The sequence below is a fragment of the Crocodylus porosus genome, unplaced genomic scaffold, assembly GCF_001723895.1.
Source record: "Crocodylus porosus isolate Cpor-Errol unplaced genomic scaffold, CroPor_comp1, whole genome shotgun sequence".
Classification (NCBI taxonomy): Eukaryota; Metazoa; Chordata; order Crocodylia; family Crocodylidae; genus Crocodylus; species Crocodylus porosus.
The window spans coordinates 72318289-72343652 of record NW_017728931.1 but is presented as its reverse complement, the minus strand read 5'-3'; the positions used below and the strand labels follow the sequence as shown (position 1 = coordinate 72343652).

Genomic DNA, 25364 nt, shown 5'->3' with positions numbered 1-25364 from the left:
GAGTGGCACTGGTATTTCATGGCTGCACCACAAAGCAGTAGAGGTACCACCTCAGCTGGACCTGCCTCCTGGTGAACAAAGGGGGCAGCAAGAGCTCTGATTTTCCATGATAGAAAAAACAACAAAACCAAAAACAAATTTCAAAATATGTAGGAATTTTGAATTTATTTCATTATAATGATTGAGGCTCTGGTAGGCTTCCAAAATGCTTCAATATTGTTAATATATCAATAAAACATTGTGTTCAACTGATTATCTGTCTATTTCAGTGTTTCATTTTATTTGTGGAAAAACAGATTTGGGGGTTTTTAATCAGAATTTTAGATTTTTAAACAGAGAAAGGATCCTGTTGATAATGCAATTCTGTGGGTAGATGTAGGAGTTCACTTATATTAATCCTATGGGCTGTGGTTACTGTTTTAATGCTTTAAAAAAGTCTTTAAATAGGTCTTTAAAGTTATGTGCTTAAATACCTAAGTAGCTGTACTATAAACATTTATGCAACATTTTTAGTGAGATATTACAGTTGGAAAACAACTTAATTATTGAAGAGGTGGACCCTCTTCAATATATAAAAGGAAAATTGATGCACTAATATCCAGTGTTATTTGTACATGATGTAGCTGAAAAGTGTGAAGACAGTTTTGTGCATCGGGATTGCATTAGTTGTTGCCCACCAACCTGCACATTTGAAAAGGATTGTCTTGGTAGCAACCTCCATTGCTTAGATGGCTGTTATTGTCCAGATGGTAAGCATCTAAAACTTCACATGATGTATTGACATTAAACTAATGTCCAACAAGACAACAATAGGATCTAAATAGATGGTCTATTGTAAGACTAAACATTTGGAAGAATGCATATTGCTGTTTCTATGTTAGTTCTTATTATATAATCCCCCTCCCCCCTGTTTGATATATTGTTTTCTAAAATTATCCAAAATGCAGTATGTAACTGAACTGGTCACTATCATTTAAAACTCCAGTGATCTCTAGTGCATTATATAAGTGCGAATAGCACAAAGACATAGGTATATATAATTTTTTCAGAATTGTATCTAATTTTTTAAGTAGGGCACATATTCTACTTTTTTCAGGAAGATTATCTTTCCAAGTTTTCAGTATTTTTCTTTTTTGCCAAAAATAGGGCTCATTATGGAAAACGGAACTTGTATCTCTGTATCAAATTGTCCTTGTATTTATCACGGGGTGGCCTTCCCTGTAGGCTCAAAAATCCAACAAGAATGCAGTAACTGGTATGTAAACCCACCTTCTATTGTGTGTGTGTGTGTGTGTGTGTGTGTGTGTGTCTCAATCTGTGTCTACCTATGTATATTTAACATATGCCTCCTAAGATGGTATGAAGTTATATTACATTTCTTAAGTGATCAAATATACATATTTTAAAAGTAATCAAATATGTATTTCTTAAAAATAGACTGTAATACAAGTTATATTTTTATGCATACACAGCATATGAATATGCACATAAAGCCTGAGGTCTGTATCTGGCTCAGACCCTAGGACACTGTCTTTAAAAAGTGTAACACTAGAAAGTTACATTTTCTTAAAATCTGAAAAAATGAATGCTTTCTATATTTTATGTTGCTGTCTCCTTTTTTGTGTGTGTTTTTCAGTATTTGTATTGGTGGTATTTGGAACTGCACTGAACATGACTGCCCAGGTAACTCTGTTTTTAATGATTCCTATCACCAGTATATGGAATGAGTTGGAAAAAGATGAGTTTGTTAAAAGATGACCAAGCTAATATGCCCTCAAGGTTTCTTTTTCTCCAGTTGACATGTTCAGTTAAGAAGTTGTTTATCTCCATCCTTCATCTTTTATGGTCACAACTAACCTGTAAAATATCTACTCTTTCTCTGATTACTATTTGTATCTTGCAGTATTTCTGATATACTGGATCTTTTCTCCTCTTTCTGGCTTTCCTTCTATTTTGCCTGATAATACCTGGAATTAAGAGTTTAGCTATTGGTCTCACAATGTGTCCAAAGTATTTCAAATAAATTGCTTTTTCTAAATTCTTCATTTATCTCTCTTCACTTTTTAGTGTTGGTGATCTAGCTAAAATTCAGCCTTCTTCTATAATATCAAAATTGTAAATGCTTTAATTCGTCCCTCATGTCTTTAAGTGCCCAGGCTTCACAACCATGTGTATTCACTTCCCTGTATTGAAAGTGAAATTGTAACAAACAGTAATAAGAACGCTTCATTCAGTGCAGGTCTGTCCAACATGGGCAACTGGTGCATGTGTCCCCCCTCCCCCCGCAGCAACCAGTCAGTGCCCCCCCACCCCCCTGCAGCAACCTGGGGCAGGGGGCAGGAAACGGCAATTGGAAGAGGGAGGTGAAGTCTAGAAACTCTGGTTGCTGTTGTAGCCAGAGCAGTTGGGGGAGCTACAGCTGGGCAGGAGCTTGGGGGCTGCATTTTAACCCCTTGCAATCAAGATACAGCCCATGGGCCACTAGTTGAACAGCCTTGATCTATACTCTTCATGAAGTATTTTCTCAGTTTAGTATATTTCTTACAGAATTCCATTTTGATTAATGTAACAATCCTTATCTCTAAGGCCTCTGGCTTTTGTAGTAAATTTTTCAAAAGAGTTGGTGTCACTTAGTGACCAAGACTTCCCCTGAAAGCAGTGTTTCCTAGAAAGGATAACAGTGTCAAACTGTTGGGGCAGACTCATGAAAATGAAGACAGAATTTTTCTGTTAGATGGCTCCATATAACTTATGGATCTCCCTTGGATGCATGCTAGCCTCCTTCAGAATCAGGGCTGGCCCACAATTTTTGGGACCCCCTGCAAGAAATAGTTTTGGGGCCCCCTGGTGTGATGAAGCCAGCAGTTTGGAGGGTGGGTGGGTGTGGTGAACAGCAGAAGAAGCTGGTGGGGGGAGAAGAAGGGCAAGCAGGGAGACGTGAAGCCAACAGTGGTGGTGTCAGCAGTGGGGGGTGGCAAGCAGCTGGACGCAGGGGGCCCTTTGGCTGTGGCCACAGGTTTTGCAGGATAGGACAAGCCGGCCCTGTTCAGAATGCCATACAAAAGCCTTGCTACCCCAAGCTTACCTTGTCACCCTAGCAGGAAGATTGAAGGAAAACTATATACTGTGGCAAAGTGGGGCTCTCTGACTAGCCACAGTGCTAGATTCCCCACTTGCCTTTGGGCACACCACCCACCTGACTCATCCGCCGTGCCTTGTTAATTAATTAGGATATTAAATTAAGGTGGAAGTCTGCCCATTCTTGACCTGATGCCAAGGGGTGCTATCTGCGGCTCCATTCCACTCCTACACTGCAGCCCAAGCCTCACAGATGGCATCCAGATGACACACTGCTCCCAGCTTACAGCCAGACCAAGCTTAGGCCTCGCCGTCAGTCCTCAGTCACACACACATTCATACTGCCCTCCTCTCACACTCTACCCTCTCTCACAGGGTTTCTTTCACACATCGATAACTCATACTGCCTTGCTTCCTCTTGGAGAGAGCCCCTTAGGCCATAGGCTCTACCTAGTTCATACCTTGGGTGGCAGACGTACCATCTTTTGGGCCTCTCCTGCGACCCTCACTGGGGTAGTGGTCAGCCAGTTACCCAACCAGGTCTAAGCTTGCTCTGGCCCCTTCTGGGGGCAATTCTATACATATAAACATACTGGGCTCTCAGCTGTCTTGTTCCCCCCCTTCACTGGGGCTGTCTCCTCACTCCCCCGCTCACTGGGTCCATGGGGCTTCCCTCCCCAGGTGGGCTCAGGTGGCTGTAGCAGTGCCTGGCCCCAACTACCTTTCCTCAGGGTCTTCCACCCCACAGGGCTCAGGTGGCCACAGCTCCAATGGTATGTGATCCACCTGAAGGTGAGGGCTAAGGTTAAGGTACCACCCCGCCTTTCACCGGGGTGGTAAATGGCCTGGCATTTCCTGGGGGCTTCCACACCACTGAGAGCCTCACCAGGCCACTCACTCCCAGCAGAGTGCAGTTTTAGGTCATGCCCAGGACAAGGAACCTCCAAGATGTTGCATGGAGTCTTACAGCCAGGCAGTGTTACTGCCTGACCTGCCAGCAGCGAACTGCTCTCTTTATATAGGTGACCAGAGATCTAAAATGGCTGCTGCAATCAAGCACCTGCTGGCTGCTTGGCTTTGCTCTTAAAGTGGCAGGTACCAACAATGCCCTGCCACACACCTCCCCCCTTAAATTAGATCCTGGGGGAGATTTTCTCTGCTGCTCTTCCAAAGCAGGCTCCCCTCAGAGCCTGTGAAAGCCCTCAGGTGGCAAGCACCCCCAAAGGTGCTCTGCCACACACTTCCCCACTTAGAATGACATTCGGGGACTTCACTTGGCTGCCTTCTCTGCTGGCTTTGTCCCAGCCTGCTGCAGCCCCTTCCACATGGCGAGCACCCCAAAGGTGCTCTACCACATATATAAAAGTGAGGAAGAAGTGCATGCTTTTTGCATTTGGGCAGGCAGAAAAATGAGGAGGGAGGAAAAATTACATGAACTTCAGGAGTAATAGGGAAAAATCTAGTCTTGTTGTTGGACTCTTACAGAATTTTTTTTTGTGGAAGGTGCTCAGATAGTAGTGATGGTGTCTAATTAAAAATTACTCACATAGTGTCAACAGCAGTACAGCTGATGAGGTGGAAATGTAATGGGAATGCAAAAATTGTGCTATGCAGACATGATAGCTAGATGGATTTAAACTAGATTAGCTATTCTGTTTGGGAATGCATGGTAGGAAAATCCGTATGTGTCTATTTTCTGTGTCTAATGGAACCCTGACATGTTTCTCTGCAAATTAATTTTCCTATTTATTGATTTTTCTCTCCCAAGCTGAGTGCTCCATTGTAGGTAACTCCCATTTCACAACATTTGATGGTCGTTATTTTACTTTTCTTGGGATTTGCCAGTATGTTCTGGTAAAAGGCACTGGGAAAGACAAATTCATAGTCATTTTACGAAATGCTCCATGTGGACAGGTGAGGTTATACTTTTAAACATTTGCAATGCTAAATGGGTACGTAAATGTTTTAGATAGTCTCATGTAGACAGCCATTGAAAATTTACCTGGGCATGAAACAGCTTTGAACAAAATTGAAACACCTTTGCTGCTTCTTATTAATGAGTGGCTAAATACATGTTATTCATAGCCTATATTTTATATGAATATATGAGCACTGTCCTTTGTAAAATCAGTTGCAGCCTTTATTTATAATCATCCATTCATGATTACACAGTTATCTACATATTTGGTTACATCTTGAGCAGGTGTTTTAGATAAATACTTTGGCTGACAGGTTGGAACAGGTTTCCTGTACCGTCATCTAGATAAGGCATTTCATAGCAGCTTACAATATTTAGTTGCTGTTTTATGGGCTATCTCTGTTCTTGGAATGCTAATTTTAAGAAATGTGTTAACTGAAATGCATATTATTTTCAGGTTGAAGGGTACCATGTATTTAAATCACAAATTATTTAAAAAACTTAGAATGTTGCTAGTCTAACTTAGTACTTTTTTTCCATTTAAGGCACTTTATTATACATTAATTTATCATTGTTTTGGGGAATTATACTTCTTACGATAGTCAGAAATCACAGGTGTATTCCAAGGGGAAGGGAAGAGTCTTGTATTTATGAAATCTAGGGTGGGTAGTTTTAGAGATGTCATTCTGGTATTGAAACATGCACCTGGATCCATATGAGTTGACCCTTGCTTCCATTAGGAACTACAGTGCAGTCAGAGGCTTTAGGAATGGGCACAGGAATCTTCCATTTAGACCCATATTTAAAATCGGAGCTTTAGTTTGCTTGCTACTTCATTTCCATTAATAAAAATAATTGGTTCTGCACATCTTGTGCAGTGCCTTATCTGGCATAAATATACTGTATTTGCACTCACTGTTATGTGCACTTTTCCATGGTTTTTCCAGGTTAACATTTTTGGGCACTGGTCCACAAAAGTCTCATCTAATGATGATACTCATGGCTGTTTTATATAAAAGTTTTGTTCTGTACGAACAAGCTGAAACTTACTTATCTTCTGAAAAAAAATCTTTGTATTTTTTTTTTAATTCATTTTTGCTCAGAAACTTGACCACGCATGCATCCAGTCTATCATGTTAATTCTTGAAGATGATATGAATAAACAAGTTACTGTTACCAGGAACGGTGATGTCCAAATTGGCCCTAACCAGGGTCTTAACATTAATGGTAAGAAATATATGAATAGGAGTGCCACTAAAGTTCACATTTTTCTTTGTTTTTTCTAATGCTTCTTATTACACTTTTTCCATGTAAATAATTCTTAAGAAAACCATGAAAGATGCCATCACTGTTAAAAACTGACTTTAAGATTTTAAATTGCCTATGGAATACTGTACATACTCAGATACAGGGTGCACAGCTTTGCAATAGTGTAAGTCACTCCACTTCAGGGGGAAGTTTCCTCTCAAAGTGAAAAATAACTGTACGTTGGTATACCCAGTGTGTGTCTGCTTCCCTAGCCAATTCATTCTTGGGTAGTCTCCCTCCTGATCTTGCCATTACTGTCAGTGAATAAGTCTCATCCACTCACTCACTTGGATTCTCCAGATATTGGCAGTTGGGTGGACGAGAGAGCTTACAGTGTCCCTCAGTGTATGCCCCCAAATTGTTCTCAGGTTAGGGGAAAAGTGCTGAGGAGAGTGCTCCCATCTACTGTACCTAGTTGCTGATGTGCCTCAGAAGAAGTGAGTGAATGGGGCTTATTTTTTTTTTTTTTGGTAGCAGTAGTGCAATGATTCAATGTCCAATATTTAATGAAAGCAGCTGTCTTGAGAGGTCTGCTACAGAATAAAGTTAAAGGTAAGTTACCCTCAAGGACACTTACAGAGATTTAACCTGCCCTGAATTTATTTTCTGTAGGATCATCCTGGGTGCAGACAGCAGTGACAATGTGCACCTGATTGGGCCTGCTAAAGCAATCTACAGCCATGAACAAACAGAAATGCACAACTGCAGACTGATTTAAAAGGGCCTGATCCTTTGAAAATTTGAACATGCTCCAAAACAGTACATTTTGTAACTTGGGTCTGTGGAGCTCTCAGCCTGTTGCTTTTTTTCAGAATAGGAGGGAGGAAAGGGAGTGCAAGGAGTTTGTTCTAGGGTTTTTTTAGCCAGCACTGGAGGATACAGCAGGTGTATTGGAGGCCCTCCACCGGGTAGAGGGATCCTATCCATCCACTCCACCCTCCAGCATGGCTGGGGAACCCCAAGAATAAGTTCCCTTTGCTCCCTTTTCCCCCTCTCCTATTCTGAAAACAGTGTCAGGCTGGTAGGGGGACAGTGGCATTGCTTTGGAGGCCAGGCTGTAGGCTGGCAGCAAGCAGCTGGAATCATCAGCTCCCAGACATAACAACAAACTTCTGTTGGGTCTGGGGGACTGTTGCAACTCATAGCGCTTCCTGCAAACTGCTATGAGTTGCAATGCGGAGCTGCTCTTCTGTCTTTCCCCACCTAATATTGATGGAGTGGGTCCAGCATTATTTTAGTTTGTGTGAAGTTATTGCAAGCAAAGATTGAAGAGATAAAATGTGGCTTAATGTCATCCGCATGAGACAGGCACCTAATCCTGAGTTCTGTTCTGGACTGTGACTGAGGAGAAGTTGGGATGTTAGTATTTCTGAAGTTAAGGTTGAAGATAGCATTTGATTATCTAATTCTGAGCACACTTGTTAACCTGAAGGTAAGCTCAGGTAGAAGTAAGTTAATAGGCTCAAACTGATTGTAGGATGTTCTGATTATCGAAATAAATTTTGAGGGAAGCCTTGTAAATATTAAGGTGACACATTAAAGCTCTGACTACTGGAAAATGTGAATATATAGTTAAGCAAAATTTAAATGACCTTGGTTCTGCCTTTTGGTGTTCTCAGTAGTTTGTAGAACCTCTTTGCCTATGATAAAAAGGGTGTGCGAAACGGGCTGTATTCAATTCGGATTCAGCCCCTATCTGGGACAGTGATTTGATTCGTTGATTTGGATCACTGTCCCTGATTTGATTAGGCCGAATCTGAAGATTCTATGCTGCTTTGGAGAATTGGTGATTTGGCCATAGACACAGCTTTAAAAGAATTTTTCTACATACCTCAAGGTGCTAGGCACGACTTACGATCACTGAGATGCTGGGGTGGATGGAGCATCCCACAGGAGCCCACCATGTGCTTGATGGTAAACCCAGAAATGGACCAGAAGTATTTCCAGTCTACTTCCAGGTCCACCACTGAGCATGCGGGAGGCCCCCCTGCACCCTTCCCAGCTTGGCGATCAGCTCTGGGGGGACCCCGGGTTCCCTCCCAGACCCAGGAGGCACCAGTCGCTGAGGTGCGGGGGGCCACCCAGTGCGCTCCCTGGCGGACCCAGAAATGGACCCGAAGTGCTTCTGGTCCACTTCTGGGTCTGCTATCAAGCACGCTAGGGACCCCCTCACACTCCTGTGGGATGCTTCATGCACCCCACCATTAAAGCATTCATAAGCTGCCTGGTACCTTGAGGTACGTAGAAAAAACATTTAAAGCTGTGTCTATGTCTGAATTATTGAATCTTTCCCAATCTCTATGAATCAATTTGGAGGATTCTGATTCAATTCAGAGTGATTTAAAGAGTCTGATGATTCAATTCAGAGATTTGGCCACTGAATTGGACCAAATCTCTGCCAAATTGGATCAGCGACCGAAGCTTTGCACAGCCCTAATAAATATCTTGGCATGGGTTGACATACTTTAAAACTGTAAAGGTCTGAACAGTTTGGTAGATATTAAGTCAGTTGAGCATTCTAAAGTCTCATAAACTTAAACCTTTTGTCTGTAGCTTAAAACAGTTTAAATCTCTTTCACTGCAGTTAATGCATCAGAATGTATATAGATTTTCTCTAAGGGTGACTAGGTCTAAAGTGTCTGCAACTGCAGGGAGTCTAACCACCATGAGTAGCAAATAGAATGACTGTAAAATTTCATTTCTCTAGTGCAGGAATGTCAAACTCACCTACCCCTTGGGCCTGCATCTGGACCAAAAGGCTCCTCATGTGGTACATCTGCCAGGGTGAGCAGCATCAGGGAACCATGGGGATTAAAATAGGCATTGTTCAGCTGCCCAATGCTGAAAGATGTTTCCAGTTGGGTTATGTATGCATATTTCAGTGGTGGGCCTGTCCCCAGAATTCCTGGCTCCTGAAGGCCATTGGCATCCCTGCACTAGTGTACCCAGGAGAAAGCTGAACTGAATGACTACTGTGCCTCGGTCTTTCACTGTACCAAGGGGAAAACTACACCAGGTAGAGTACGGTTGGAATAATCACCTTCCTACTTTTGCCATAGAATTGGTTATATGACAAATTAAAAAAAATTAGACATATACAAGTCAGTGGGACCAGATAATCTTCATCCGAGAGTGCTGAAAGAGCTGGCTGAAGTCATTGCAGAAGCCCTGGTGAAACTCTTCCACAACTCGTGACACTCTGGAGAAGTCCCTGAGGACTGGAAAAGGTCCAATGTTGTGCCCATCCACAAGAAGGGCAGGAGGGAGGACCGGGGTAAATATAAGCCAATCAGCCTAACTTCCATCCTAGGAGAAATCCTAGAAAAGTTCATCAAGGAGTCTATCTGTGATAAGCTTGCAGAAGGTAAGGTTTTGAATGACAGCCAGCATGGCTTCATTGCGGGCAGATCTTGCCTTACCAACCTCATCTCCTTCCATGACCAGGTAATTTGTCACCTGGACACTGAGAGAGCAGGTTGACATTGTATACCTTGACTTCCAAAAGGCCTTTGATTAGTATCCCACAATGTTCTCATGACAAAATTGGAGGATTGTGGGCTTAACTCCAAGACAGGTGGGTGAGAAGGTGGCTGCAGGATAGGACCCAGAGAGTTGTAGTGAACGGATCTGTCATCCTGGCGAGAAGTGGGCAGCCGTGTCCCGTTGGGATCGGTGCTTGGCCCAGTACTTTTCAACATCTTTATTAATGATTTAGATGTGGGGGTGAAGAGCTCACTGGCCAAGTCTATGGATGACACCAAGTTGTGGGGGAGCGTGGTCACGCTTAAAGAAACGCTACAGATACAGACAGACCTAGACAGGCTAGCAATTTGGGTGGATCAGAATCTGATGAAGTTCACTGTCAAGAAATGTAAAGTGCTCCCCCTTGGGATGAGTCATCCCCAACACACCTACATGCTTGGTAGCACCAAACTGACTAGCACTATGAATGAAAGGGACCTGGGGGTAATAATAGACCGTGGTATGAATATAAGCCAGCAGTGCAATGCCGTAGCTAGTAGGACAAATATACTCTGGCATGTATCAATCGATGCATCTCCAGCAAAACCAAGGAGGCAATTCTTCCACTTTACTCAGCACTGGTGAGACCACAGCTGGAGTACTGGATCCAGTTCTGGGCACCACACTTTAACAAGGACATGAACAAGCTTGCGAGAGTCCAAGGAAGGGCCATTCGTATGATCAGAGTCTTAAAAGGCAAGCCATACAAGGAAAGGGTGAGGGATCTGGGACTCTTCAGCCTGAGGAAAAGAAGGCTGAGAGGGGACCTGGTGGCAGTTTACCGCTGTACTAGGGGAGTACATCAAGGGCTCAGTGAGCAACTGTTCGCTAGCACACTGAAGAGGAAAACCAGGAGTAATGGCCACAATCTCCTGGAAGAGTAATTCAGGCTCAACGCTAGGAAAAACTTCTTCACAGTCAAGGTGGAATAAGCTCCCTCCAGAGGTGGTGCAATTGCCTACTTTGGAAATCTTCAAAAGGGGACTAGACAGACACCTTGTTGGAGTCACCTGAGCCCCAGTTATCTTTCCTGTTTGGTGCAGGGGTCTGGACCTGATGACCTTCCAAGGTCTCTTCCAGCCTTGCAAACTATGAATTTATTAGGAAGGTGTGGGGTAGGAACTGAGTAGAGCTTTTATTTACATTTGAAATATAGTACTGTATTTACTTGAACATAAGATGACTCTGAATATAAGATAACCCCCCCACCCCCCATAATTAAATTCTATACAGGTACTCCTCATTTAACGTCTTCCCAGTTAAGGTTGTTTTGTTATTACATCACTGATGTATCGGAGAACATACTTGTTTAAAGTCGCGCAATGTTCGGTTATAATGTTGTTTGGCTGCCACCTGGTAGTAGGCAACTACTGTGATGTAATTGGATTCGTTTAATATCGTTTTGCTTAAAGTCGCATTTTTCAAGAATGTAACTATAATGAGGAGTAACTGTTTATGGAAATTTATAAGTTTGATGTAATTTTCTAGGTATAGAATCTAATTATTAGAGATTTGCCTTGAATTTGTCTCTCTACCACTACTACAGCAGGCAAAATAAATCTGGAGGGGTTAGACCCCTGCCCTTTGCCCCGCCTGCAGTCTTCCCGCCCTGCCTTTACTGTCAAAACCTGCTCAGACTCTGTTTCCTCCCCAAGCACAATATGGAAGTGAGCTACATGTGACAATAAGGTTAGGGGGAAAGGGACAGAGAGGGAAGAAACTGCACAGAGGAACAGAATACTGTTGTGGATCTGAACCTAGTCCCAGTCCTGACTGCTGCAAGCTTTAGCACAGGTACTCCATAAACACACTTTTTAGCAGCACTTTTATACCTACTGAAGCACAGGGGTTGTACAATTTGCTTGAAGTTAAATAGGAAGTCTGGCTAACAGAAAAATACACATCCTTTATCTCTTGTAAGTCTTCATTTGGCATGGGCTGTACTCCTCATCAGAGACATCATGTTGCAGATGCTATTTGGTCAAGGAAGGTAGAAAGTGAGAATAGTTTCTGGTTTAGTAGCCAACATACAGGAAAGTCATGAAAAACATTTTTTGTTGAGTAGTGTGTGCTAGTTGTGATTTCTGGTTCATTTTGTTAAGGGGTGAAGATGTGGTGTATGGTAGAGAAAGGAAGAGATTTGGGAAGAATGATAATTGCATAGGTTTCCTTAACTGTATTTCTGTGTTGTTCAAAAGTTATTGGGCACTTAACACGCATGCCATGAGTTGGCTCCAACACACTGCAAATCAGTGTGTCTGAACAGACTTGATTAACAGAGTCTGCTGGAGCACATAATTGATGCGCATGGCGCTGCATTGGGAGCATGCAAGCAGAGCACACATTGGTGCTGAGAAAATAGCAGGTGGTGCACTTTGAACTAAAACGCATTCAATGTGCTTTAATTCAAAGCGCACCGCTGCCATTTTCTCAGTGCTGGCACATGCTGCGCCACTTATGCACCTGCACCCAACGCAGGGCTGGGCGCTTTTAATTAGCATGGACCACTAATTAAAAGCCCCCGGCACTGTGTCGGGAACATGTCTAAAAATGCCCAATTAAAGGGAAATGGTTAAGGGCACAGTACTGGTCATAGTGAAAAATATTTCAAACTATGAAAAATTAATTTTGTGTTTCTCTGTTACTTACAGGGGATATTGAAATTCGAAACCTGTCATCTTTATTTGTGCAGCTGAAAACTAGATTTGGCTTAAAGATTTTGTTTGCTAAGGATGGAGAGAGACTATACATTCAAGTTGATAGCAGCTGGAAGAGAAGAACATTAGGACTTTGTGGAACTTTTAATGGAAACTTAAGAGATGACTTTCTGTAAGTGTTACATGTGTGTTTTGGGCTAAATTTAGTAACAAATGAAATATTCAGATAAATCTAATCAGCTAATAAAGACATTTCACTAATACTTTCATATTTTAGTAAGTCAGCCAACCAAAAATACCCTGAGTTTAATGCAAACAATTTTGTTTACGATAATCACTTTTTAACATTAAACTGGATCCTATAGTTTATATCGGGGTTCTCAACTTTTTTCGAGTCACGGCACTCCTTGTTCATCTCAAGGCACCTGTTGGAAAATCCCAGCCCTTAATTTTCACTTGTGTTTTGACTACAGAAAAATAATAGAACAGTTCTTCTGTTGCAGAGAACTCAGACTATATCAGAATGTTTTTAACACTGAATTCTTGAAAACTCTGGGTTTCTCTTCTGAATCATTTTTGCACAACCTAAAAGTGACAATATTGCTTAGTACACTGGATGAGAATCAGTGCTTTATACAATCCATATTTCTTTGTAAAGTTTTCAGTAATTAGGGTATTTTAACCTACTTTTATCTTTATCATGGAGGTAAGATGCATGAGCTCTTACAGACAGAGTGTTGCCTGGTGATTAGGGAAGGGGACTGGGTATAGAGATTCATAAGTTGAACTCCTGGTCCCTCTGAAGTCAGTAGAAAAACTCCTTTTGGCTGCATTGGGGTGAAGGTGTAATTCCTGGTCCTTATTTCTAGTGTGCTATGTGACACCAAAAAAGCCCCAGGGAAGCGTGGGAGTTATATGGGGGCTGGGGAGCCAGGTCAAGCTGATGCATTGCCTCTTTCAGTAAAGCACTATTTGTTTAGGGGTTTTCTGGCTGTTTTTCCCCCCATGTATGTCAGCACCCTTTGTTTTTAAGCTGACTATATCAAGTACAACTTCAATTCCTTTGATTTATACAGTGGATAGGTTGTTTTTTTTTACTAAGGAAAACAATTCTGAAACCATGCTGGTTTTATTTCCATGATATGTGGAAGATGCTCTGCAAATCATTTTTAGTTTTCAGGAGGATTAGCATGTGATCAGTAAAGCTTATTGAACTTGATCCTGATTTGATTTCTTTCTCTGACTTGATAGCTCCAGTACATCCTATCAGCGTATAGCACCACAGCTGATAAAATGGCAAAGTCCAATACTGATGTCATCCTTCCTTAATCACTTACTTCCTCCTGAACTTGTCTCTCATTTTCTTAAGTTTGACCACAGCACTGAAAGGGAGAATCTTTTCATCATAAAATATACACTTTTCTCAGGTCTTGTGTTCTGCTTCCTTCTCAAGACTCAGTTTTTAAGAGCAAATAGAACTGTCAGAAATATTCAATGAAAAAACAATTTTAAAACATGAAAATTTGACCTACGTGTCATTTTTTGATGCTTCACTTCAACATCCACATTTTAGCAGTGGTCCAAGTCTTCTGTCGCTTATATCCTATTCAATTCTGATTTTAAGGTAGCGCAAGGATGACGGGCTGAATTTAAGACTATTTCCACAACAGTAAAATTTCACTTGGAGTTAATCCTGCTAGTCTTTTTATACTTTTGGTATGGAGCCTTTTTGGAGGAACAGTTTTTGAATGTTGAATTTAGTTGTTTGAAATTATTTGAGTTGCTGAGTCTGATCAATGTGGTCAGTAGACTCATCAGGATTTTATTTTAATTGTTCAGAGGAAATAGCTGCACTTCTTATGCATGTCAGCTATGTAGTCTAGTGTCTTCCCCACCACCACCCAAGGGCTTGATCCCTAGTTTTACTTGAGCAGTTGCTGGGAAGGGTGCAGAGCTCAACCAACACATTGCTGGTGCTGGTTCGGAGACATAGCAAAGTGGCTTTGTACTACCCCATTAAGTAGTGTTGGAGAGGACCTCTGGTCATCCTGGACTTGAAGAGGTACAGTCACAGTTCCTGGAAAATACTGGAAGACATGCCATTCTACAGAGATGTGGCACAGGAAAAGTAGGCCATCAAACATTTTCCCTATCCTTCTTCTGCCAGAATAAGGCCAGACTGTTCTTTCTTCTCCCTTGTAATGAACAAAAGTTTAAAAGGTGACTGTCATCCCACCTGCTGTTCAAATTCACTGAATTTTTCTTTTCATAATTTGAACAGAAGAATAACAACTTTGCAGCCAAGAAAAATATCATAAATGAAAAAATGCTCAAAATAAAATGTCAAATTGTATAAACAAAAATGAAAGGAAAATATTAATCACTTTAGCATATCTCCACCAAGAGGAAATTCCTGTCCCATAACTTATATACAGCTGCCACCTAGCCTGATGCATCTTTTCTTGAATAAATTTGGTTTTCTTTATTTTAATATTCTGACTAGTGTAACCCTCCTCGGTAGATATTGCTGAAAATAGTTTTGTATTAAAATTTACTTTTGAATACATTACAAATAAGACTGTTTCACATGTCACACTTAAACAACAGTCTTGGCCTTCCTTTCTTAAAATCATTTCTGTATTAAATAATAAAATTGGTCAATGATGGACTTTTTTCCTTCAAAAAAATGGACACACAACAAACGAACGTGCTGTAAGGTTAGAATTATTCTCAGTACTTTTCAGTATTGTCCTAGTATGTCATTGTCCATCATAAAACTTCTATTGATTTCCAAGGAAGTTAAATCCCATCAGAAACTGTCACCCCAACATTATTTTCTATTCCAAAAGTCATTTGTTTTGCATTTGAATAGGAAATTCTTGTTTTAAAGCCAGATGTTGAATGTAATATGTCTAGCGAATAGGGCTCTCAACTGGAATTTAGGAAATTTGTTGCTATTTCTAGCCATGAACACAACGTGCCCCCAGAGGCTAGGGGAGCACGGTGACCGCCCACAGGTGGCTGTGGTAGGGGTGTGGCAGCAGTGAGCGGGGAGCTCCCACAAGCAGTTGTGGTGGGGGTGGGGGTTGGCGAGTGCTGACCAGTGGTTTGCAACCACCCGCTGATGCCGCTGGCAGCATTGGCAGCGGCAACCGAGGACCGCCCACAGACGCCACTGGTGGTATCAGCAGCAAGGAAGGAGGTAACAAGCAGCGACTGCCCACTGGCACCACTGGCGGCGTGTTTCGCAGGGGGTGCACTGCCAAGCTCAGGGGGTGCACATGCACTCCTGTGCACACCCTATGCATTGCCAATGTTTTTGGCTATGCTGCTGGTCTGCTGGGTGATCTTGGGCAAGCCACTTAACCTTCCTGTGCCTTATTTCCAAGTAATTACTTATGAAGATGTAGAGTGGCCCTACTCCTTTTGACAGTGATGGAACACATGTCCTGGTCTTATTTTTAATTCTGGAATGTGTACAAATTCCACATACATACCAAATTTGCAATTCTTGATGTTTATCTCCAAACAAGAAGTATGTGTAATCTCAAATGACACAATCAGAGACTTCATCGCTCTGGTTCTTTGTAGCCATTCCATCTTGAATTTTATGACACAATGATTGTGAAAGCGAGTGATTGATACTTTTTTCCCTCCCCCCACAAAGGGTCTAAGTAACTTCAGAACATAAATCCAACTTAAACATGCTTGAAAATTACATCAGAGATGAATAAGGTTATTTGCCAGGAATGACTTCACTGTATTTCATTAAATTAAGAGTTTATGATTGTTATAAGGTCTTTATGAATGGAGTTACTTAATGTCTTATGAAACATTTGTAATGTTACACTGAACACTTGTAAGATCTTGATTTACCTTTCCAAAGTGTTTCTTTAACTAACATCAGGCATGATATTAGCTTTTGTTGATTCATTGGTAGGGACCTCCCCAAAATCGTGGCAATGGCTCTTGTAATCTTGCTCAGTTTGTTGCATTCCCAACTCTTTCCACCCTGCACCCGGCTCTGATTGGCAGAGGGGTCCCAGTAGCCCCATGGTGCTGATTAGCTGGGAGGCAAAAAGCATGGGTTTTAAATTATAGTGCTGTTTTTGCCTCAGCAACAAGTGGTGGGGCTGCTGGGGCCCCTTGGCCTATCAGTGGTGGGAGGCAAAAATGGTGACATATTTAAAACTGCGGTTTTTGCCTCCTGGCCAAGGTGAGCAGTGGTGCTCCTGCGACCTCTCCGCCGATTGGGTAAGGGGGGTGCACAGCAAATTAGCAAAATCAAAGGAGCCACTGCACAGCACACTTCCACCATGATTTCAATAGGTCCCTATTCATAGGTAGTTTTTGATCCTTGAAAAGGAAAACATCTGAGAGAATTTTGTTAATTTTATTTCACTATCTACCTCTATACTAGAAGAAAGTTTAATCAGCACTATAAAAAATATGCATAATTCCACTGTCATACGGAGACACTGGGATTAATGAGAGAAATGCAAGCAGACATATTAATAGCTGTTTGATGTGATCAGGCATTCTAAAACGTTTACTTTACCTTTTTCTTTTCTCTTTAGTTCTCCAGCAGGGATGGTTGAAGGAACCCCACAACTTCATGCCAATGCCTGGAAAGTTTCCTCATCCTGTTTTGTGCCTGTCAACATCCCTGTGGTTGATCCTTGTAATATTAATCAACAAAATGGTATGTTCTCACCTGGGAATTTTGATTTGGATTGATTTTAGCCACTTCATGAGGTCAGAATACTGTTCCTTATATAATCTGAGTTTTTGAAGCTCATATACGAGTATTATTTTAAATTCAATCTGTACATTGAAATTATTCCCCATTTCCTCTCCCCTCTTGCTTTAGTAAAAATCCTTTTTTGGCTTGTTTAATTCCTATAACATATCAACTGAAATAAGCCTGGGTACCTTCTAATTTGGTTATTCATTTTGGACACACTTGTTTTTCAAGGAATGCATGCTTTGCAAGTTGGATGCCCTTGAGTCTAAATTTTACTCTGACGTGCTACATAGTGGTTACCTCCTTTGACTCAAGCAGCTAGCCAGAATTTCAGGTTTATAGTTTGTTTCAGTTAAGATGGAGAATCTGGTCATAGAAATGGGTGTTTCTTTGAGAGAGAGTTTTTTTTTATTGATAAAGGATAGATATATCATGTATTAAATCCGATCTACCTTGGTGCAGAGGAATTGGACTTTCAAGTTCAGCTAGCACCAAAATACAAAAATCTTCTCTGTAGACTTCTCCCTGGGACGTAGTATTTGTCCAGACTGTATCTGGACCTTCCTTCACTTTCTTTCTGTGTCATACTAGGTGCTATATACTGTCCCACTTTTTTCTCTTTGTTCTGGCACACGTGTTCAGTCGACTCCAACAATACCCAGATAAGCTCTCTATCCAGATGGTTCAAATTCTTGAGTGCACCTGCCTGCACTTTTGTTCTGGGTGGAAAACTACACCTACTTTCAGGTTTGAGGTCTCTACATTTGTTCCTACAATTAATCCAAATGAAAGGTGATTATTAACATTTTCAGCAGGATTTAATCCAACCTGTAACAGATCACAGACCTTTTAGTAAATTATGCACACATCCATGGATAGAATTTGGCCTTAAATGTTGTTTGTGTTTTGGGCTTAACCTGAAAGCCTACAATTAGACTTACAGGGGTGTAGGCTGTAGCTGACTTTACCTCCATTGAAACCAGTGGGACTTAACCCTGTATAAAGACTCCAAGATGGTACCCGAGTATGCTGTAACCCTTAGGACTGACTAGAATCTTAAGGTATTTTATGCCACCAGGGTCTAGAGTAGGGGTTGGCAATGAGTGTCCCAGCATGTGACCCACCAAGTTTCTGCACCCCACAAACTGCAAGAAGCATCTTGAAGCTCACTGTGCTTTTGGACATGTGGAGAAGCTGTGGCAGCAGCAGGGTCTGTTCTGTACCATATCTTGGACAGCAGCTGCAGTAGCAGTGACTGGGTCAAAGGTGTCAGCATGTCCTTGGGCAGCCTGGCACATGGCATAAAATAGCTTTGGGATGCATGGAGGAACTGCAGTTTCTGCCCCAGTGCCTCCTGCTGCAGCTGCTGCCCAGAATGTGGTGCAGAACAAACTACATGCCTGCAGCTCCTTCTTATGTCTGGAAGTGTGCTGCACTTCAGGATGCTCCTCACAGTCTATTGTGTCCCAAAGCTTGCTGGGTCACATGCTGGGAACAGCTGTAATGGCAGGATCTGGAACGGGGGCTCTGTCATGTAATCATTCATATAAGGCTGTGCTTGCTAGATCACAGGTGGTGGGGATGCTTTGTGGGTAGGAACCTGTGTTGCTGGGGCTTGAGATACAGAGTGGGACCTGCCTTCAGTCATTGTATGGGACCTGCCTTCAATCATTGTACAGCAGGGGTGGCCAACCTGCAGCTTCGGAGCCACATGTGGCTTTTCAGAAGTTAATATGTGTCTTCTTGAATCTTTGCACAAGCACATGGTGACCATCTTCCATTTGGACACACCTAAAGATTCAAGGAGATGCATATTAACTTCTGACAAGCCACATGTGGCTCTGGAGCTACAGGTTGGCCATCCATGTCCTAGAGTGTTCAGAGGAACTAGGATTGCTCCAGTTGGCGCACCATTAGTTTTTCCCACTGCTGAGAAACTGATTGCTGATGCCTGTTCTAGAGTATGATGGTTGGAGAATGGAAAGTCTGTTGCCACTAGAAAGGTGTGGAGCCAGTTTAGGACATGCATATAGTCATTTCCCACAGGATTCCCTCTTCTTTCCTCTGGTCTGCTTGAAATAGTGCTCCACCCCTCCCTGATGTCAAGGCCACCCAATTTCATGTAGACATGAAGTAGCCAGTTTTGGGTAGCAGTCTTGGACCCTCCATAAATTGCTATACTCAGAAGTAGTTGACAACACATTTTGTTACTGTTAGTATGACTGCCTGTGGTGCTGCAGGTGAGCTAATCTCCCAGAAGGGAGGTTTCATGACACCATGTGGCATAGGGATGGCCAGCTAAGGATTAGGTTTCCAAATTCAGGACAGAAGTCCCATTTCAGAAATTCATTATTGATGCAGGAGCGTGGTTCTAACACTTGAGTCCATAACATACTGGACAGCTGAACACTTTATACAAGAAAGCACTAAGAATGTACGATGCATTGTGCGAGTTGTAGTTGATCATCTGATGCAGAACCCAGCATGTTAGTTGATGAGGCTGCCAGATCACGGGTAGTGGGTTGAAAAGAGGAAGATGAATATCCACTGGGCTTTCTTGGCAGCTCTTGGGGAAACAAATGGAGGGTTTGGAAGGCAAGGAGGTTTTCATGTGGAAAAAGGTAGAATGAAAGAGCTGGGGTCCTGGAGAGTAATGGAACTGAGTGCCCAAGGTGAGTGATTGTTCCTTAAGGAGATGATACTCAGAGCCCAAAGGGTGACAATCCCAACAAGAAGCAAAGGGGGCAAGAGTGCCCAAAAGCCCCCCTGGCTCACCAAGGGCATTTGTGAATGTCTGACTGCCAAAAAGGAGGCGTATACCAGTGGAAGGGGGAGGGACTATCATCAAAGGCGATTATACCTCCACTGCTCAGGTCTGTGGGGGGGGCTGTTAGGAAAGCTAAGGCAGATATGGAACTAGGGCTAGCATCAAGGATCAAGGATAACAAAAAGTCCTTTTTTAAATATATAGGGAGAATGAAGAAGGCCCCAGGTAATGTGGGGCCCCTGCAGGATATGCTAGGCAATCTGGTGGTTGCACCAGAGGAGAAAGCAGACCTCTTTAACAATTTCTTTGCCTCCATTTTCTTGTGCAGGGACCAGGACTGCCCTACCGAGATTCAGGACGGACTCAGGAGAACCTCTGCCAGGCCTAGGGTCAGGGAGGACCAAGTTAGAGAACCTCTGGAGGGGCTGGACATGTTCAAATCAGCAGGTCCAGGTGCTCTCCACCCCAGGGAGTTGAGGAGATTGGCAGGGGTTATTGCGGGGCCCCTGGCACAGCTTTACGAGCACTTGTGGTGCTCTGGCCAGGTGCTGTACGACAGGAAGAGGGCCAATGTGGTTCCCATCTTTAAAAAAGGGAAGAGGGAGGACTTGGGCAACTATAGGCCCATTAGTCTTACTTCAATCCTGGGGAAGCTCTTTGAGAAGATTATCAAGGAGCACATCTGTGATGAGCCAGCAGCAGGGATGGTGCTCAAGGGCAACCAGCATGGTTTCATTAGGGGCAGGTCCTGTCAGACCAACCTGATTGCCTTTTATGATCAGGTCACAAAATCACTGAACACAGGTATCGCGGTAGATGTAGTCTTTCTGGACTTCAGGAAGGCCTTTGACACTGTCTCCCACCCCATTCTCATAAATAAGCTAGGCGACTGTGGCATTGATGCCTACACAGTCAGATGGATTGCGAATTGGCTGAGGGGTTGTACTCAGAGAGCGGTGGTGGATGGGTCATATTCGACCTGGAAGGAAGTGGGCAGTGGAGTCCCCTAGGGCTCGGTCCTTGGGCCCACACTGTTGAATTTCTTTATTAGCGACTTGGACGAGGGGATGAAAAGCACCCTGTTTAAATTTGTGGATAACACCAAGATGTGGGGAGAGGTGAGCACGCTAGAAGGGAAGGACAGATTACAGTGGGACCTGCACAGGTTACAGGGGTGGGCAAATGAAAGTAGGATGTGATTCAATACTGACAAGTGCAGGGTGCTGCACTTAGGCAGTAGCAACCAGCAGCATACCTATAGGCTGGGGAACTCCCTTCTCGAAAGCACGGTGGCAGAAAGAGATCTTGGAGTCTTTATTGACTCCAAGATGAACATGGGCCTATATTGTGAGGACACGGTCAGTAGGGCTAACCGTACCTTGTCGTGCATCCACAGATGCATCATAAGCAGGGCCAAGGAGGTGATCCTCCCCCTCTATGTGACACTGGTCAGGCAGCAGCTGGAGTACTGTGTCCAGTTCTGGGTGCCGCACTTCAGGAGGGATGTGGACAGCATTGAGAGGGTCCAAAGGAGGGCCACTTGCATGATTTGGGGACAGCAGGGCAGACCCTACAAGGAATGGCTACGGGACCTTAACCTGTTTAGCTTTCACAAGAGAAGGCTGATGGGGGACCTGGTGGCCGTCTATAAACTTACTAGGGGGGGACCAGCAGGGATTGGGAGAGAACTTGTTCCCCCAAGCACCTCCCAGAGTAACAAGGAATAACGACCATAAGTTGTTTGAGAGTAGGTTTAGACTGGACATTGGAAAACACTACTTCACAGTCAGGGTGGCTAGAATCTGGAACCAACTTCCAAGGGAAGTGGTGCTGGCTCCTACCTTAGGGGTCTTTAAGAGGAGGCTTGATGTTTACCTAGCTGGGGTCATTTGAGGCCCGTTTTCTTTCCTGCCCATGGCAGGGGGTCAGACTAGAAGACTAAAAAATTTACAAGGTCCCTTCCAACCCTACATCTATGAATCTATGGAGAAATCATCCACATAGCAGCTATCTCATCATGCAACAGCCAAGCATGCAATCCGCTGCTTCCGTTAATGGTATGAGATAAAATGGCCAAGGCAAGAAATGGGCCCAATATCAGAACAAAAATAATGGAGTGTTTTGTGCCAGTTAAGAAGGACAATGAACTGGCCAGAAAGCAATCAGCAACCCTAGGAAACCCACTGGGACATGTAGAGAGAGCAGTGATGTTGGTATACTTGTATCCCAGTGCTCTAACTGGAAATATATGCAGAGCCTGCATGCCAGAAAGGATTGGCCATTGTAGGCAGTAAGACTGAATACAATATCAATTGTGCAGAAGTGCAAAACTCTCAAAGATTTTCCTTAATCATTTTACTTGAAATATATTCTATTTCCATTTACATGCTTTCTTGATGTGATTATAGGAAAACACAGATCTTTATTTAGCTGTGTTTATCTAAGGGAAATTTACTGGTATTGTAATTTAAATCTGACATTGCAAAAATTTAATTCTTTTATGTAACTACTTTGGGCAGAAGCTTTTATTGCATAGTTGTATGACCTGGAATATTTTTATATTATTTTTATTTAGCAACAGATGCATTTAAGATGCTGCTAAAAATAAAATGTTGCCTTTTTCCAGTTGGGTATGCATCCCTTTGTGATATCGTCAATCAAGAACTTTTTGCTCCGTGTCATGCCTATGTAAGCCCAGGATTATACTACCAGCTGTGCCGTTTTGATGCGTGTAAATGTGGAAGCAGCTGTTTGTGTAATGCACTTGCACATTATGCCTATATCTGTGGCAAACATGGAATTACTGTTGATTTCCGAACTCATATTTCATACTGTGGTGAGTAACAATTGTAGAACTAGATTAATTTTAGAAATGTGAATTCAATAAGGATGATAGTTGTATAAAGCACAGATTTGTTTTAGTTTGTATTAACCACTGTGTTTGGATGAAACAGAGTGGTTGTCCCATATGTTTTGGACCAGTAGACCACTATTTACCCTCTATTCCTTAATTCAATTTTTAATGGAAAGTTGGGGGGTGGTATGATCTGTGAACAACTTACTATGGCTTTTGGACTGCTATTGATTAGAGGACCACAGTTAAAAAAAATCTGATTCTATACAAAGTGAATACACAGAACATCAGCTGCATTGCTGGGAATGTCAAGTCTTGCTGGGGGAGAGTTATTGCACATTAGGAAAAACTTGCTGATTTTTAGTACAGCTACAATAACTGACCCCATAATTCAGGTACTGAATAGGAGAACAGTTACTAAAAGTGCTAAATTTGAAGGTTTTTAAATGCAAGCCAAGGAGGTTTTTTCTCCTGAAAAAAATTGAGTAAAGTTGGTTTGGAAGTTTTAGAAAATAAGAGAAAAATAGATTATCTTTCCTGCTTTTCACTTTTCATTCTCCTTTTATTTTCATTCTACCCTTTAAATTTTCCTCTGTTTAGTGCATATACCCCCTGGCAAGTAAAAGATCTAAGGATATAAATTATAATTTCTTGTCTCTGTTCCTTAATATTTTTGTTTTAAAAATGAAGAACTGAAGCACAGAGGAACCCATAAGTCTCAGAGAAGTACAGAAAAGAGACTTGCCATGGATTACTAAGAATTTAGGGGCAGAACAGGGAGTTGAATCCATATCTCCCAAATCTTGGCTTGATGCCTAAACCACTGGACTCTCCTTATGTCATGGAAACCTCAGTTATTAGAAATACACTGAAAATACTTTATACTAAAAAGAAAAACATGGAACAGTATCAGCAATTCAGTGAAACATCTTGCATTTAATAATTTAAAACTGCAAGAATTGTGAAGCAAAGTATTTTCTTAACAAGACTGTAATCTGAATTTTTTTGTTTTACCTAAGAATCTTGTGGGCATAGCTTGGCATAACTCTTTGGAAAATATGGGAGATTATATCCCTCTTGGTTACTTCATACTGTTTTATGTTTGTCAGTGATATTATTTCAATTCAACATTTTAATGTGTTCTTCTCCCAGCTGTAGTATGTCACAGTGGCATGGTGTATCACCATTGTTCCTCTACCTGCAAACACTCCTGTTCTTCCCTTTCTACCCTGAATGTCTGTGGACCTGATTGTGCTGAAGGATGTAATTGTCCTGATGGGAAATACTTTGAAGAGTCATTCAAGTTCTGTGTCCCACTGTGAGTCACTTTAAATTGTTCTAAATGTCTGTAGGTCTTTGAAATATGACTTTCTGTTGTAGCTGTTGGGTTGGAGATGTTGGGTTGAATAATATTTTAATAAAATTATTTTTGAATATTAGATTATAATCTAATCTAAATATTTAACAATATTAAAAATAATACCTTTGTGTCTTAATAGTATAGCCGTGCCTCAAATACTGTGTGCAAAAATGGTTCAAGATCCAAGGGTTCATCTGAATCTAGCCTCCCTCATCAAAAAGTCTCAAAAAAGAACTTGCTGGAGGTGGTTCAACTTTAATAGATGGTGCTAGAAAGGGGAGGTGGCAAATAAGAAATCTTGTATATGAAATATAAGAAAAGGTGTGATTCCTTATCTTTGGGAAGATGCAAATGAAAAGGATCATGATAGCAATATGTCAAGTATATAAAGTGGGTCAGAAATATTTTCTTATAATAAAGACTAGGGGGCTTGAGTTTGATTAAGAGATGGAGAATTTGCAGTCTACAATCATATATACTTTTACACACCATATGTAAGTAGACTGTGGGATACATTGCTCTAGGAGGTCATGGAGATCAAGCATTTAACAAGATTCAAATAGGAATCTGCTGTTTATATGGATATTGGACATACGCAGAATTGTAGTTACTGATAAACAGTTTGGAAAGGAACATAAACCTTGTACATTAGGGCTTTACCAGAATCTTTATGGTTAGAGATAAAGATGAAACCTACTTCAGGGACAAACTGACTCCAAAATGATGGCTGCAACAGAAGCAATGCAGACAAAAGATCAAGTTTGAAGAACTCAAGGACCTAATCAAGTGAGACCTCTTCTACCAGTGCCTCAACAAAAAACTCCCACACAACAACAATGAGAGAACATCAGGAGCACTCAAGGAGCATTCGAATTCACCATCAGCAGCACCTGTAAAAGACACTTGGGTTCTCTACCAGAAACATCAAGACTGGCTTGAGGATGATGGGGAGATCAAAGAGTTGATTGAGTTAATCTAAGAGTTGATCCAAGGCTTTTTGTGCTTAGCAGAATGACATCAACTCCAAGCAAAGAAACTGAGTCACCAACAAGTCAAGGCCATAAGTATATTAATGCACAGGCCAGTGAGGCCTGGATCCAGGGAACCTTGCCAGTCGCTGGCCCCTGGATGCCTGGGTCGTTTCCCCTTCCCCACT

The 25364-nt window shown here is 42.1% G+C and overlaps 1 protein-coding gene across 1 annotated transcript in view; it reads left to right on the top strand.

Moving 5' to 3' along the window:
* OTOGL (otogelin like) overlaps positions 1-25364 on the top strand; it is a 170165-nt gene that overhangs the window by 30149 nt on the left and 114652 nt on the right. The window contains exons 12-20 of the mRNA XM_019543930.1: positions 624-749; positions 1147-1255; positions 1637-1683; positions 4847-4992; positions 6100-6223; positions 12478-12655; positions 17061-17185; positions 22621-22830; positions 24001-24166. Of these exons, the coding sequence (XP_019399475.1) occupies positions 624-749; positions 1147-1255; positions 1637-1683; positions 4847-4992; positions 6100-6223; positions 12478-12655; positions 17061-17185; positions 22621-22830; positions 24001-24166 (1231 nt within the window). The remainder of the gene's footprint in view (positions 1-623; positions 750-1146; positions 1256-1636; positions 1684-4846; positions 4993-6099; positions 6224-12477; positions 12656-17060; positions 17186-22620; positions 22831-24000; positions 24167-25364) is intronic.